The sequence below is a fragment of the Quercus robur genome, chromosome 2 (assembly GCF_932294415.1).
Source record: "Quercus robur chromosome 2, dhQueRobu3.1, whole genome shotgun sequence".
NCBI classification, from domain to species: domain Eukaryota; kingdom Viridiplantae; phylum Streptophyta; class Magnoliopsida; order Fagales; family Fagaceae; genus Quercus; species Quercus robur.
Window position 1 is genome coordinate 15,097,143 of NC_065535.1, and position 16,577 is coordinate 15,113,719.

Sequence of the window (16,577 nt, forward strand, 5' to 3'; positions counted from 1 at the left end):
TATAAATAGTCTCTTCAATTATCTTTTATTTATTTATTTACTTATTTTTTTATAAAACAACCTAATTAAAAAAAAAATGATATATGGTTAAAATATTAGTTTTTATTAAGTGACCAACTTTTAATATGTATGCCAAAAACCTTATTAACTCAATAATGGGTCCTTTCTCAAAAAAAAAAACTCAATAATGGTTCCAACAGAGACATCTAAACTGTAGAGTTTAGATTTCCCTTTGTAACAGTCTAATTAACCTTTAGGCCTCGTTTGGGAGGAGAGAATGGAATGAAATGGAAATGAATAAAAAGAATAATTTTAAAATATTCTTTCCTTCCCCTTGTTTGGGAGTTTTAATGGAGGGAATGGAAAACTCATTCCCTTGTTTGGGAGTTTAAGTAGAAGGGAATGGAATGAGTAGGAGGGAACATTCATTCCTCTCTATTCCGTTAAAACCTCAAATTTTCATTCTCCCGAAATTGAGAGGAATGGGAGGGAATGAAATTAAATTTAATGATTTTTTTACTAAAACTCCCAAAATACCCCTGTATATTCAATTATTTATTTTAAAATAAGGGTCTAATAGTAATATTGTTATAAAATGAATCCATTCCATTCCCTTCATGTTGCTCCCAAACAAGATTACTTACATTCCATTCATTTCCATTCCTTCATTTTAAAACATCCAATCAAGGTTACTTAATTGCATTCCATTCCATTCTTTTCCATTCATTTCTCTTGCTTAAATACATTCCATTCCATTCCATTCATTTCTATTCCCTTATGATCATTCTATTCCATTCCATTTCCTTCCTTTATGAACTCCCAATCGGAGCCTTAGTCTTTTGCTTTCCCTTATTTATTTATTTAAGCTATTAGTCTTTTGCTCTTGACATAAAGCTTATTTTGTTTACATATTAAAAGCAGTATAAAACTCCCCCCCAAAAAAAAAAAACTATTATGTACCGCTTTTTTTTATAATTTTTTTTTAATTATGTACTGCTTAGAATCCCTATATATATATATATATATATTAATTAATTAATTAATTTATTTATATATACAAACACAGCATAGGGATGTAATGCTCTATTCATGACATCTCACAAAAAGTGGGAAACACAAAATATGGACTTATGCTTCACACGTCTTCTTCAATTCGATTTGTTTTCACCCTTTGATTGTTAGCTGATCTTCACAAAAATTACACGGGTCTCAAAATGAGGAGATAAATAAATTTTTTCAAAAAATAAATAAATAAAAAGAGAGACAAGGAAGTTTTGTTTTCCACCCCTAAGATGTTTATATATTTTCATAGAATTCCTTCAACTAGTTTGATTTGTTGTACAAAAATTCAGGTGCAATTTTCCTCTCCTTTTCCCCCCTTTAAACATCATTCAGAACTTCAAATTCATACCTACTTACTTATGGTCTACACTAAAGTAATGTCATCACTCATCATCACTGTATCTTAAGGTGGATCTTATCCAATCTAGGCCTTTTGTCCCTCCTTTCCGTTCTCAGTCTACAAAGTAAAGTGGTTATGAAACTTGTATCTAATAAGTAGCCAAAAAAACAACAGGAGTTTTATTGCTCAACTTATACTTCCTAGTGTTTTCATGGAGAGATTTAGGTTCAAACCCCCCCCCCCCCCCCCTCTCTCTATTACTATTATCGAATTATATAAAAAAGTAGCCAAAAATAAAACCCAATGGGTAAAAGTGTAAATGATGTTTATTATAATCTCTTATATAATCAAACAACCACAAATAAGCACTTTTCATTTTAAGCTAGGAGATTCATGATAGGTCGAAGTTTGGATCCGGAACTCTAATGCACTTAACCAGTTAAGTACGCATGTCACCACTGTGATAAGTCCCATGCTCTAGTGAACTACACTAAGCCAAATCCTTCGTAACAAAGGCATCTTGGTCAAATTGTACCTCCTAAACAAGTGAGCTCATATTTGATCCATGGTCTATTTTTGAGAGATTTATGTGCATAAAGGCACTCCAATCTCAACAAGTTAAAAGACAAATGAAAAATTTTAGGCAAAATATCATTTTGGTCCCTATATTTTGAGGCATAATTAATTTGACCTTTGATATTTTCAACTTGTAGTCAACTTGATTAATTCATTAATAGAAAAACACTTACCTTGCAATTGGTATGCAGTCATAGCACACTTGAAGCTTACTTCATAACTAAACAATATTAAAAAAAGTATTGACATTAAAAAAAAAAGGCCACATCAATATCTTAATAACAATTAATTAATTTACCAATTTTAAAGGAAAAGATAATTTAAAAAAATAAAGAACTCAAATTAGAACACAATATTGAACACTAAAGTCATCACATGTATTTTGCGCTTGCCAATTAGGCTCTTTTTTACTTTTTATTTTGGATTTAATGAAATAATGTTTAAAAGTGAGATAGAAATAGTATCCTAATTTTTAAGATCTTTCTCTACGTAAGAATTGATAAAAGTTTGAAAGCCCAAAACTTAAGAACTTTTTAAAAAATAGTAAATTACTTTTTTAACTGTTTTATGATTTTAAATTTAAAATTATTTAACAAAAGGTAGGGTTATATTAGAAAGTGTAGGGACTGGGTTTGAGCACTTCTTCTATTAGATGAGTAGACTCAAGTCCAACTAGCTCAATACAATAAATTTGTAGAGAATGGATTTAAGAACTAGGTCTTAGTTTGGATTACAACAACTAGACATGGTTATGTATGGATTGAATAACAAAGATATAGACTAAAGCATGAAACTTTGTCCTCGGGTACTTCGTCCGAGGAACTTAGTGTTCTTTTTCTTCCTTAAGTACTAGGTTACAAAGGTCTCCTAAATCATGCAAATTGACTGTCTTCTCCTTTTTTTTTTTCTTTTTTTTTTTTCTTTTTTCTTTCGCCTCCTTTCTGATCCCCCATTCTTGAAAGATCTCTCACATTATATATTTCTTTCCAGTCGATCTTAGCCCTCCATCTGTTGATCATGCAAGTCATTACTCGAGTGCTCGTTCCATCAGCCACCTTCCCAAACCCTCTGTGAGTGGCGACAACCAAGACTACACTATTCAGGGGTTATTTCCTCATTAATGCGGCCAGAACGTTAGTTGGGTGCATTCAATGCGAAAGTGATAGTTTCTCATTGAATTGTTCCTACACCATACTCCCATAGGTATCCTACTATACTTATCCTTTTTCTAGGGGCGCTTTGGGAGGTTGTCTTTGCTGGCGCGCCGTTCTTTCCTCCTAGGATTTGGGATGCCGAGAACAGGATAGTCCTTGGCAATGTTTCTAGGCTATTTGGGCTTTCTTTGTTCGTCCTCGGCCATTTTTCCCTCTTCGGCGTAGGCCTTGGGCTTAACATGAAGTGGGCCGGGGTTACCAAATTCTTTGGCCCCACAGAAAATTTAAGAATTTGTGTGAGGATATTTTAGTACACAAAATGATGAAATTCAAACAGGAATCTTGTTATTAATAGTAGGGAAATGTTTTGGGCATTGGTTTAGGAACCATTTTTAGAAAAATTTTATTGAAAAATGATAAATCAATTAATTTTTCTGACAACTTTTTATATTTTTCTTGAAAGTGATGTTAAAAATTTTGTAATTTTATTTATTAAAAATTATTTTAAAGGCACTCGTTAATATAATCCTTAATAGTATAAATGAATCCAAAAAAAAAAAAAATTAAAACTAATTCACAAGATTAATTCCAAATCATGAGCCGCCAAAGACCAACATAATTGCAGCAGATTTGCTTCCATAAGCCATTAAAGCTCAAGCTTGGGCCCTTAATTCGACGATTGGCACCAATTGGCAACCTTTTAATTCAATCTGAGTCTTTCGTCTTCAGATTTGTCAAACTCGCACAACCTACTATGGAGGCTGATTCACCGCTGTCCCATGTCATTCCACGGCCAGAATAACCTTGTTGGGTTTTCTTGCTGCCATTTATGGCCTTGAAACCACCGTTCCCAGCCTTGGGTTCATTATTTTAAGCAGCCATTTGTGGGTTCTTTAGTGTTTTCTCTACTTCAAGCCTAACAGATCCTAGTATGTCTTGTGACAATTCCATTCGTCCAGGGTTTCAGATCTTCAACTTTCATAGTGGGACAAAAACATGAGGGTTGTGAATGTGGCAGGGTCCAATTCTTCAATATTAGCAGGTATCAACTTTTGGAAAATTTCTATAAAAAAAAACTTTTGGAAATAATTTATCTAGGTTCTTTTAGTTGAATGATTGATTGATTGATTTTTTATTTTTTTTTATTTTTTTTTTTTTATGTTCTCAGTGTGAGATCCACATTCAATTAATTGTATTTACTTTTTGACCAAAAACAAATAAGTGGGACTCACATAATAAGCCATCAAACAAAAAAATTTCCCTTATTACGAGACCCCACATGAAACTTGCAAAAAGAAAAAAAAAAGATGGCTTGTGGTCTAATCCAAATGTACACTATTAAAGATCAATTAGCTTTTGACTTAAATTTTATAATATTTGTGAGCTCTACGCGAGTCTCATAACACTAAAACTAATTTCCAATAAAAAATAGTTTTTTCTTCACACAATAGGTACTGTATTTGGTTAAAAAGTTGTGAACAAGTACTATTTACGAGTCTCACTCTATATTATTTCTCACCAAATTTGTTTATTGCCGGTTCCAATCTACTTTTTTTTTTGTTACAATACTTTTAGCCCAAAAATAACAATTAAGTTATTTTATTTACTATTTTAGAAAAAAAATTTGGCAAAAAAACTAAATAAATTGTTACCAAATGTACATCAAAGCTACACACTAAATGTTTCTAGGTTATTTTGTGGACATGGTGTGAAATAATCAAGTTTGAGATACTACTTTTTTGGGGCTAAAAAAAACTACACATACATGGTAAAATTCACTATTATATTTATACCTAGGGTGGTTAATTTGGCCCCACATTGGAAAATATACCAAACTTTATGTATACTCCAAATAAAATAAAGTCACATCATGATCTAACATTTACAAGCCCAACAACGTGTCATCCTTATTTATGATACAATGCATGCCCTTTAGATTTAAAGCTCAGTAAACATACCAAAGTGTCTTACAAGTTCAGCAGACCTAGATGAAACAGACCCAGACTTTATTTTGAAAGTAAACAAACCCAAACTTACATATTACAAAACGTAATCAACACTATTAAACAACCATTTAACATGCTGACACTTCCAGATTTGAGCCTAACCATTACTCTACTCAAAGCCATCCCTTTTCCTCAAGTGCACAACTAACTCATAAACCTTATTCTGGTCAGGAAGAGACTTGGCCACAGTCTCCTTTTGTAGGCACCTCTTAGCCCATGCAATAATCTTGGGGCACTCTGCTTCTATGTTGATATTGCCAAAGATCTCATAGGCAATGAACCAGCTATAGAAGGGGATAAAAGAAAGGTCCACAAACCCAAATGTTTCACCCCCAAAGTAAGGCTTGTCACCAAGCTCCCCCTCCAATATCTTGAAGGCTTCAATAAATTCTTTCTTGCCTGCCTCCAACTCTTCTCCTTTGGTGGTCCATACCTTCCATGAAGCATCATAAACCTGTATTTTCCACAGATTATATAAAAGGATGGAAAATGACAATAATGAATTTCAAATCAAATCTATTGGGATAGAGGAATATAAATTTCTTCACACCTCAAGAAAAAAAAGTATTCTATGAAATGAACTCAAATGACCTCTATCTCATAGTGGCATGATGAATTGATGATTATTTTTAACTATCATGCGAATACAAAAATAAATTTCCTTTTGTTGTAGGCAAAATTCAAAATTAAGTCCATTGTTTGATTACAAAAAAAACTTTACTAGGTAAATTAACTGGCACCCACACATAATAGATGATTGCTTGTGAGATATCGACAAACTATAGAACTCTCCTAAAAAATATAATAGTATCATATACCATTGGACTCTCTTGAAAATATAACATGACAAATGCTAAGGGTAGGCAGAAAGAATGTTCGACTCAGTACCCAAAAACTACATGAGTTCAACATGTCAATGAAAAGCAAACAAAAACCATCATTTTTCTTTCTTCTCTTTTCCCTCTTCGTTCACCTTTCTTCTTTGGCATAGGACATATTAGTAATCATAAAGGGGTTTAACTTATTCCCCAACTACACTCTGCTCTGATCTCTTGGATCTACTAGGATTAGAAACAAAAACTTCAAGTAGAATCAGAATTGCAGGAGCAGATACAGCAGAGACTGAATATTAGTTAACTGTAATAGTATCTAAACATTACACAAATAAATACATAATAGCTTCTAAAATAAAATCTAGCAAACCTAACGAGTCAAACATAATATACCTAACATAAAATATTTTGCATAAACGATAAAATGTACCTTTTTATCAACAAAATCAGCCCAAAACCTAGCATGAGCTCTCTGGTAAGGATGAGAAGGCAGCAAAGGAGACCTATCCTTCCAGACCTCATCTATGTACTGAACAATGATGAGTGACTCACACACCGGTTTCCCGTTGTGGATGAGAACTGGGATCTTCTTGTGAATGGGGTTCATCTCTAAAAGCAGGGGGCTCTTTACTGCAACTTTTGTCCATAAGTCTTCTTCCTTGCACTCATACTCGATACCCTTCTCGGCCAGTGCAATCCTGACCCTCATCGCAAACATGCTGGCCCAGAAATCCATCAGAATCACCTTGTCCGCCATTGCTACAAAACTCAAGGTATTGAAGCAAATGAAAAGAGAATGCAAAAACACTTCGAAGAGACTAAAGATTTATAGTCATAGGCGGATATAATCATAAATAGTGGTAAAGTTGTTGAGTGATGACTACAAATAGTGTCTATTTAGCTTGGAAAAAGTTTATTTAAACTTGAGCAAAAATATTTTTAAGCAAATCCCAAACGCACTCTCGTGGGGCATTGTTGACTTTTATTTTTGATTGATGATTTGGAATTAGAAAGTTGGCTTATAATCTAATCCCTACGCACACCATTACGAGGGTCAGTTGGGTTTTGGCTCAAATTTCTATTTTATGGGCCCCGTAGCAAAGAAACTTATTCTAGAAAAAGGTAGCTTATTTCTTCACAAGACAAGTACTGTTTTTGGTCAACCAAGCATTGTATTTGGTTAAAAAACCATGGGCATTTACTGTTTACGAGCTTCGCTCTATAATTTTTTTCTCACCAAATTTTCATTTTGCGGGTCCCACTCTACCTTTTTTTGTACACCAAAGCTACACACTCTTTGTTTATAGGGTATATTGTGTACAAGGCATGAAATAATCAAGTTTGAGACATTACTTCTTTTTTTTTTTTGGGGGGGTGGGGTGGGGATTTTCACATATTTATAACTAAGGTGGTTAATATGGCCCAGCATTTGCACATATACTGAAATTTAGGGTACTCCACATAAAATAAAGTCAGAGTCTCACAGCATTTACACAACCATTTGAACATGCTAACACTTCCAGATTTGAGCCTAACCATTACTCTACTCCAAGCCATCCCTTTTCCTCAACTGCCCAACAAACTCATAAACCTTCTTCTGGTCAGAAAGAGACTTGGCCACACTCTCCATCTGCAAGCACCTCTTAGCCCATGCAATAATCTTGGGGCACTCTGCCTCTATGTTGATATTGCCAAAGATCTCATAGGCAATGAACCAGCTGTAGAAGGGGATAAGAGAAAGGTCCACAAACCCAAATGTTTCACCCCCAAAGTAAGGTTTGTCACCAAGCTCCCACTCCAATATCTTGAAGGTTTCAATGAATTCCTTCTTGCCTGCCTCTAGCTCTTCCCCTTTTGTGGTCAATACCTTCCTTGAAACATAATAAACCTGAATTTTCCACAGATTATATAAAAGGATGAAAAATGACAGTAATGAATTTCAAATCAATATAGAAGAATATTTCTTTAAACCTTCAGAAAAAAGTATTCTATGAGATGAACTCATATGACCTCCTCATAGCATGATGATTATTCTTTACTATAATGCCAATACCCCAATGGATTTTTATTGTAAGCAGAAGGAATTCAAAACTAAGTCCATTCTTTGATTAAAACAAAATTTACCAGTTAAACTAATTGGCACCCACACATAGTAGATGATTGCGTATAAGTTAGCGACAAACTATAAAACTGTCCTAAAAAATAATATCATATACTACTGGAATCTCTTGAAAATATAACATGACAAACGCTAAGAGTAGGCAGAAAGAATGTTTGAAAAAAAAAAACTACGTAAATTCAACATGTTAATGAAAAGCAAAAAAAAAACCATCATTTTTCATTCCCACCACCCCCCTCCCCCCCCCCCCCCCCCCCACCCCTTTCATTCATCATTCTTCTTTGGCATAGGACATATTAGTAAATTAGTAATCATAAAAGGGTTTAACCTATTTCCTAACTACACTCTGCTCTGATCTCTTGGATCTACTAGGATTAGAAACAACAAAAACTTCAAGTAGAATCAGAATTACAGGAGCAGATATAACAATAGAGACTGAATATTAGTTAACTCTAATAGAATCTCCAAACATTACACAAATGAATATATAATAGCTTCTAAAATAAAATCTAGCAAACCTAACTATTCAAACATATATAATAAACCAAACCTAAAATATTTTGCATAAATGATAAAACGTACCTTGTTATCAACAAAATCAGCCCAAAACCTGGCATGAGCTCTCTAGTAAGGATGAGAGGGCAACAAAGGAGACGTACCTTGTGAAACTTGAGTTACATGGCAAACACGAGTTTAAAAAAATGGTAGATCCCTAATTATTTTGCAAATAGTGGTAGATCCTACATATTTTGCCAAATAGTGATACTTGGTCATTTTGGCCAACTTACGAATAACATAAATTATAGATAGATAGATGGGAAAGCAGGAACTGCACATTCACGTTCTAAATCATGGAAATACTTCCTCAGTCGCTCAACTTACTTCTTTCAGTCAAAGCAGCGTTGACTCAACCTCCTTGGAAGAAATACTGAGCAAATATTTGTAGAACATTTTCATAACTTTTATAAACAGTGACATTATTTATTCTCTTTCTAGCTTCATCTGTCCCTGTAAAATAAGAGTTTAAGCAAACATGTCTCCATCCATAGATGCTGATAAGAATAAAAGAAAAAACCAAGATGTCGAAAAATCCAATCTTATAGAAGAGTGTCTCCTACTTGAATATCCGAACAAGTGTGTAAGGTTTGACGTGTAAGGTGAGACAAGAGTAGTAGGGCAAGATTCATGCATAACAATATGCTTAGGAGAATCGTATATTCAATGAATGACTACATCATCCAAGTTGAGAAACAAACCTCGAGATAAGAAAAGCTATGGCCTTGCAATCCAATGCAGAGCAAAACAGAAGCCTGTGCATATGACAATGTAACTGGAAGTTTCTCTTCAAAATACAGATGTGCAAGAATTAGAACAAGATCAAAAATGCAAAGCAAAACACTGATTAGCAACATAAGCAGTGGTAGAGGTTTACAAAGAAAATTTTCACAATTTGTAATATTATGGATCAACAATTATCAAACTGGCCAAAGGATTAAGCCACCATTCATATACATGGTATAAATCAGACTTCACCATCTGGAGATTTTGATAAACTGATGCCACAAAAAGAGAGCCAATAGAGAGTATAATTAGTATTGAGCAAGGACCAATCTACTGGAGGCTTGGGAGGTGGTGATATGGGCAGTGGAGAGAGTGGCTTATGTACAGTTTTTGGAAACTTCACTATGCATCTATATTTTTTGCACACAAAATAAGCTCACACACACGTGTTATTCTATTTCAAGCAAAGTTATCAGAAACAAATTTTTAATTGTATGAGTGATTTTTTAATGGCCTAATGAGTTGAAAGTCATTATTACACATTGAATTAAAAAATATGTGGATGATTATATGATAGGTAATGATTCTAATGTTGTCAATACCAAACCAGTAGTCGCCTCAAATTGGTCAAGAAAATGAAGTACTAGTGTACAATTTTAGGATTACTGCTATTTTTATATTTATACATAATTATTTATAAACTTAATATACACACACACTTTTATATTCTTAAATAAATATATGTTCTCTACCACCCTTCATAAAAAAAAAATTTTAAAAAAAAACTACCAAGGTAAATTCATGTGGAATGGGAAACCAGAGTAAACTTTAAACTAACCTAACTCAGGTAAATTTTACACTAACCTAACCACCTGACATTGACCTAAGGAAAACAAAAGGTAAGAAAGTAAAAAAGGTTGCCACATAGGTTGTCAGGTGGGATGGAGAAACCAAGAAACTTAGAGAAGAAGAAGAAGAGGCCAAGAGGAAGAGGAGGAGAGCAGAGGAAGAAGGCAAGGTTGGTACTGGGCTGAATTGGGTTTACCAGCCCAAATTTCCAGCACAGGCCAAAATAGTCAATATAGACCAAAGCAGTCCTGTATGTAAACTGATAAATATCAAGGGAGGTAAGTATACCAGATTACTACAAGAAATTTTGGCCATACAGGCCAGTATGGTGAGGTATTAATAACTTTGAATGATTCTCCAAATCAGTAATAAGGAAAACTTTGTACTATCAGAAAATAAAGAACAGTCTAAATAGAAAAAGAAGAATGACGCTTGAAAAGATGGAAAGAACAGATAATCCCATGAGGCAACGTGTTTTTAAAGCTTCTTATGTATAGGTCACAGAAGCATATATTACTTTTTCCATCACTTCAAAAGTATCAAGGAAGACAGAAATTTGTCATTGGCTTGGATACCATGGATTGTTTGTGATTGGCTATACTGGAAATTGCCAACAATTACTGAAAGACAAAGCCACTAACATAGATAAATGGACAACATTAATGCATATAGTTGCTCCTAACTACTTTCTAGAGATCTTACCAAATGAAAGCCAGCATGATTGTTGGTATAAGCTTCCAGTACTTCATATCATGTGGTGACAACATGTTTTAAATGAACTCAAAAATCCATCTGATGTGGAAAGTGTAGATTCCAGCTCCATGAAATTGATCTTTGGATCCAGGATGCTGAAAAATTATGAGTAGCATGAGCATATTTGAAAATGAACACACATCTGAAAAGGGTGAATTTTCAAATACCAACCTCATGACAAGCTTATACTCCATTTCACAAAAGCTAAGATTCAATAATCTAGTAATCTCAGCCTGAAATCTAGTGATGACAAAAATTATCAAACCCCATGCACGAGACCAATATCTTCTGAATGTAGATTATTGTGACTTGTACCATAAAATTACATTAAAAGGCAGAAACTACGACCGCTTACATATGGCACAATCTATTTCAGATGATCAGCTGCATTAGCATATGCAGCTGGCCAAGTGTTGCATCTAACATTTTTTGAATAAGTTGTTGCATATAACATTATAAGGACCATCATTATGTAAAACCATTTTCACATACCTACAATATACCCATACAGAGAAAAAATTGATAATGTCACATTAAACAATAAAAATCCATTTAAGTCAATTAACCTGAATTGTTTGTCTGTGTTGCTTGCAAATATTGATCCGCGCAGTTGCTTTCTTGAATTCAGGATTATTACTTTTCACCACATCAAAATCTAAATGTTCCTGAATACATGGGTTACAGTTTACTTGATGATCAGTATACCATTTTCAATATATAAACAGTGAACTCCGAAAAGAAGAATGAATGAGATAACATCTTTTCGGGAACACAAAGCATACATCAAAACTGAACATATCCCTCAAAAGTGTAATCAACTTCAAGCACCACATATACTTGGGAAGTAGATCATTTTTACAACTAAAACATCTAAAAAACTATTATTCAACTTCTAAATTTTGTCTGCTCCTGAAGACAATCTTCATTAACAAAATATGAACTGAACCTTAATTTGGAAATGTCATTGCAGACTGAAGGAATGCCTATACACCAATTTTCTATATTTCATTTTCTGAAGATGCATCATTGATTCACACTAGCATACAGTCTCTTAGCTGACCAAGGTCACAGTTAATTTACTAGAAAAACTAATATGTTCAAGTTATGTATTAAAAAGTACTCCATGACTATGCCAATGAGCTCTAGCTCAACTAGCCTCTCCTAACCTTGCAAGTGCTCGGTGGAGGGTGAGGTCATGGGCTCAAGACCCACTAGGTGTGTGTGTAACTTGCCTATCAAAAGAAAAGGTACTCCAGGATTATCATTTTGATAAAGGTCTCCTGAGAGAAATATTTATGTATTACAGCAACTACCGACCTACCACAAGAACCTCATAAAAACATTTTATGATAGTAAATAACATTACCATCTTAATGATAGATAACGCCCATACCTTACAAGAGTATCAAAACCCTTGCAAATAAATTCAAGCAAGGTTTTCAAGTTTTCCAGACTGGGTGCAGTTGCAAAGATATTAGATTACCTATCAATAAAAGTTTCTCATCAGAATCTAACAATGGTCAATAAGCAAATATTTATACATATAATATGAAAAACTAAATGCACATATAGATCAAGCATCTACCCTGCAGCAATAGCTCCAGCAATTGCTAAACCAAGTGCAGCAGATTTCCCACGGCCACGAGCAGCTAGCGAGGTGACTGTACTTTGAAGTGTCTTGTCCAAGTGCAGCATAACTGTATTTTCGCACAAGAGAAAATATTTACCAACTCAAATTTGCCCATATCATTTAATTACATGACACCAAATTGGTAACTCAAAACTTCCTTATCAAAGGACCAACAGGAAAATCATCATTTAGTTGCTCACTCTTTCAGCTTTTTCAGGTCTCTTTCTGCCTCAGAAAGCCCTTTGGAGTCCTTCAATAATCAATAGAGCCAAGAAAAAGTTATCAAGAGCTTGAGAGAAATCAGAGTGCATTACGATTGACCACTACTGTAAACACACATCATACTATTCCCTTTTAGTATAGTGTATAAACAACTACACAGTCAATCACACGCAGAATAGGATGATACAACAAAAGTTCTGCAGTTTTGTTTGGGGATGCCGCCAAAAAAACTGAAAAAATCATTAAAATTTCTATTTTCTTCCAAACAACTATATTGAAGTTGACAAAAGTTACCTCTTTAACTGGAACTGGAGTAATTGACCTTATATGAGATAAAATTGGTAAAATATTTGGTTCATCATTCATGACTACACATGCTTTACATGATGCAAGTTATAACAAGAAACACTCATTAAAGCTTCCAGCAGCCCATAATGGGATTCAGTTTGAAACCTATCGTGAACATCCTGAAATCAATAAGGGTTATGTGAGTTTTCAATAGTAACAGTTTAGGAACAACAGAGGAATATGAACATCAGTTGTCACAAGTATTGGCATCGATGCATAACAATGTACTTATAAAATATACATATATATCATGGCCTATTGGGCTATACACCTTGTCATGGTTAACCTGAAACTAAAAACAGTAAAGTAAATGTAGAATACATCATTCCAGCATTTGAGGAGACCCCAAAGCAAGAAGTGCTGTTGACATAGTTGTCAAAATCCACAGCAAGCTTAAATGATGAACCTGTATGTCCACTAAGCTATGAAATTTAATAAGAAAATATGCCATGCATCACAGTTGCCATCTTCACAAAATGTCTTTGTAGTCAAATCCTATTATAGGGCGTTACAGTCAACATCTCATCAATCCTTTCCTTGGAATAGTTTGTCGAATCCTAACTTCCAACAAAGGCCAGATTTGGGGAAAATTCTAAATACAGACAACCTCCGGAAGCAGAGATTAGCTGTGCTTGTTGTAGAACAAGTATCCCTGGATTTTCTTGAGAAAGTGGATAATCATAAATCAAGGTGGAGGGGCACATAATTAATTAATTAGTTTTATTTGTTATTGCTTATTTTCAGACCAAAGTTTAGTTATTTTATTTTAGCTATTCTATTTGGGGGTAGTTTGAACTTTTGTGATGTCGTAGGAAATTTAAGGGTATATTTGTGACTTTATTTTCAGGGAGGCCTAACTTAGAACCTAAAGGTATCATACAAAAATGTATTTTTCTACACTGGTTTTCAATAGATTGAAATAAAAAATATTTTATGAGGTTTTCTCAAATTTCTGGTGGATTCCAGGCTTATTTTCCCTTGATACGTCAAGGGTTCATTAAGCTAGAATAAGATCTAGCCTACTACGTTTTCCATTCTGTGTTAGTGCTAGATTGGTGCTACATGTGAAAGAGGGATGGGGAAACTATTGATCATCTACTACTCCAATGCATAGTGGCTAGAAAGCTCTGCACCATGGTATTTTCACTGTTTGGGGTTCTTTGGGTTATGCCAAAAGATGATGTGAAGCTTTTAACCAGTTGTATAAGCAAGTCCAGCTGGTTTTGCAATGCTGAGATTTGGAGCATAATCCTTCATTGCCTCATGTGGGGTCTTTGATGGGAGAGGAATGTTTGGACTCTTGAGGGTAGTGAAAATTTGGATTTTTTTTTGTTTTTAAATAATTCGATAGTTACAATTTTTTTTTTGGGGAGGGGGTGGGGTGGGGGGGGGGGGGCAAAATTTGAACCCTAGATGTCTCAATGGGGAACATTAGGAGATGCCAACCAATTTAACTACAATGCTCTTGGTAAGATTAGTTCATGACCTAAGATTTTATTCCTTAAGACTTTGTTTGAGTGGATAAATGCTTCAAGGTTGTTTTCTCTTGTTGTTTTGCCTGATTTGCTTGATCGATACTTGTAAGTTGTAACAATTAATTTTGGTGTCTCTGTTGTACGCATCTTGTGTGTATGGTGGCTCCCTTTCAACTTATTTAATGAAATCAAAGTAGATTTTCAATATAACAAATATTTCAAAATGGACATCTATGATAAGCAAGAATTTTATTTGCAAAATTATATCAAGTAAAAAAGAAAAGTATTAAAACAAACAGAAGCAGATCATCCAACAGAATAATATAAATAAATAACAAAACTAAACACCAAGCAAATAAAAATAAAAATAAAAACTCATCCTATACTTATCATAAATAAATAACTCATACTATACACTATTGTAATAGGACCAGGAAAAATTATCCCTTATAGCATCCATTCAACAGGCCCCAATCGATAATTCAAATGGAAAATTTTACCACACTTAGGTAAATACAACATCCAATACCATAAAAATGACATCAAACAAATTGAGGAAAAATTAGGAATTTAGGATTCATTATTTTATCCTTAAGCTACAGCTCATTTGAAAACACTTTACAAATTTAAGAGTTATTTATCATATTTCATTCAGACACAACATAGGACTAGGAAGCAAGGACACAAACATGGGTGCTGGTATGGGTACGGGTACAACATGGTGACACAAGCAATTTCTGAAAAATTATAACATGAAACGGCTAGAATGACACAAGTATGACATCCTAAATAAAGTTTCTGTGCTTCTTAGACATAGATGGTATTATGGTAATTTGCCCAAAAAGGCATGTACAGGTTGGGTCGTTAGGAAAACCAAATGAGAGTTAACATTAATTGTCACCCCCAACCCAAGCTACTCATAGATCACAAAAAAAGACCACTAGTTCGTTTGGGTCCCATAACTCATAAGGTAACTGATCTGACCAATCAGGTTGACTGAAATAAAGACATAAAAATCATAATTTATAAATACAACATATATTACTAGCACAGATTTTGAACTGCATACAAATAAGGATACATACACAAACACATACATGTGTGCGAGCGCGCATGTGTGTATAGAGAGAGAGTCAGTTGCTAATCCCAGACATGCAAAATGAAAAAGATAATAGAAACAAGCTATTATAGCAATAGAACCTATATTCATACAATGACCATGGAGTACAAATTGGTGAGTGAGGACAAAGAACAAAGTATCAATACAATTAACCCACCACCCTCTACTGTCTCAATTGTTCTTGCAAGTAGATTTGGTGTCAAAGCCTCAAAATCTTGATAACAGAGCAGAGTAAACTTCACTAGGAGAGAGAGAGAGAGAGCATAAATAATTAACTGTTAAAGGGTTTAGCTACAATTCAATTACATGGAAGAAGGCAAAATTACCAAGAATCATTTCTTGATTCTTCTTTCTTTACACCCTCATTTCTTTAATTAAACTATGCCTCCTACCACCCCCTCCTCCTACTCCTCCGGGATGTGTGGTTTGCAAACGATGCAAACCCAATTGTCCTTTCAGGACCGTTCTTCCCGAGGAAAGGTCATGGGATTTTCAATTTCTTACCCACTTTTTCTCGAAGAAAAGTTTAGAGGGTATGTTTAGAAAGGTGGAGTGTGATAGGAGAAAAAACTTACTAGAGTCGATGATGTACGAGTGCGAGTGTCGAACTGTTGACCCAGAGTTCGGCTACTTATCTCGAAAAGGTTGTTTACCATCTTCTTGCTCACAACCCGGTGGAGGTTGAGTCAACCTTGCGTTGCCGTGAATCCCACCCTATAGATTCCTACCAATGGAATCGTCAAGTGCCTCACATCCTACTATTGAAGGGTTTGGGTTCACCCCAGTAGTGTTCCCACCCCTCTTACAAG

The 16,577-nt window shown here is 34.4% G+C and overlaps 1 protein-coding gene across 3 annotated transcripts in view; it reads right to left on the bottom strand.

Moving 5' to 3' along the window:
* The window catches only part of LOC126712557 (probable glutathione S-transferase), an 85,211-nt gene that overhangs the window by 66,150 nt on the left and 2,484 nt on the right, over positions 1-16,577 (bottom strand). The window contains exons 3-7 of one of the 3 annotated variants that reach the window (XR_007651128.1): positions 12,804-13,292; positions 12,559-12,670; positions 12,367-12,456; positions 8,973-11,638; positions 8,701-8,830 (exon numbers count right to left, since the gene is read on the bottom strand). Coding sequence is in view for 1 of the 3 variants with exons in the window: in XM_050411921.1 (XP_050267878.1) it covers positions 5,345-5,592; positions 6,402-6,728 (575 nt within the window). In the remaining 2 variants the exon portion in view is untranslated. Of the gene's footprint in view, positions 1-5,344; positions 5,593-6,401; positions 7,240-8,700; positions 11,639-12,366; positions 12,457-12,558; positions 12,671-12,803; positions 13,293-16,577 lie in introns of those variants that run through there. The other 2 variants (XR_007651127.1, XM_050411921.1) reach the window with 2 other exon arrangements.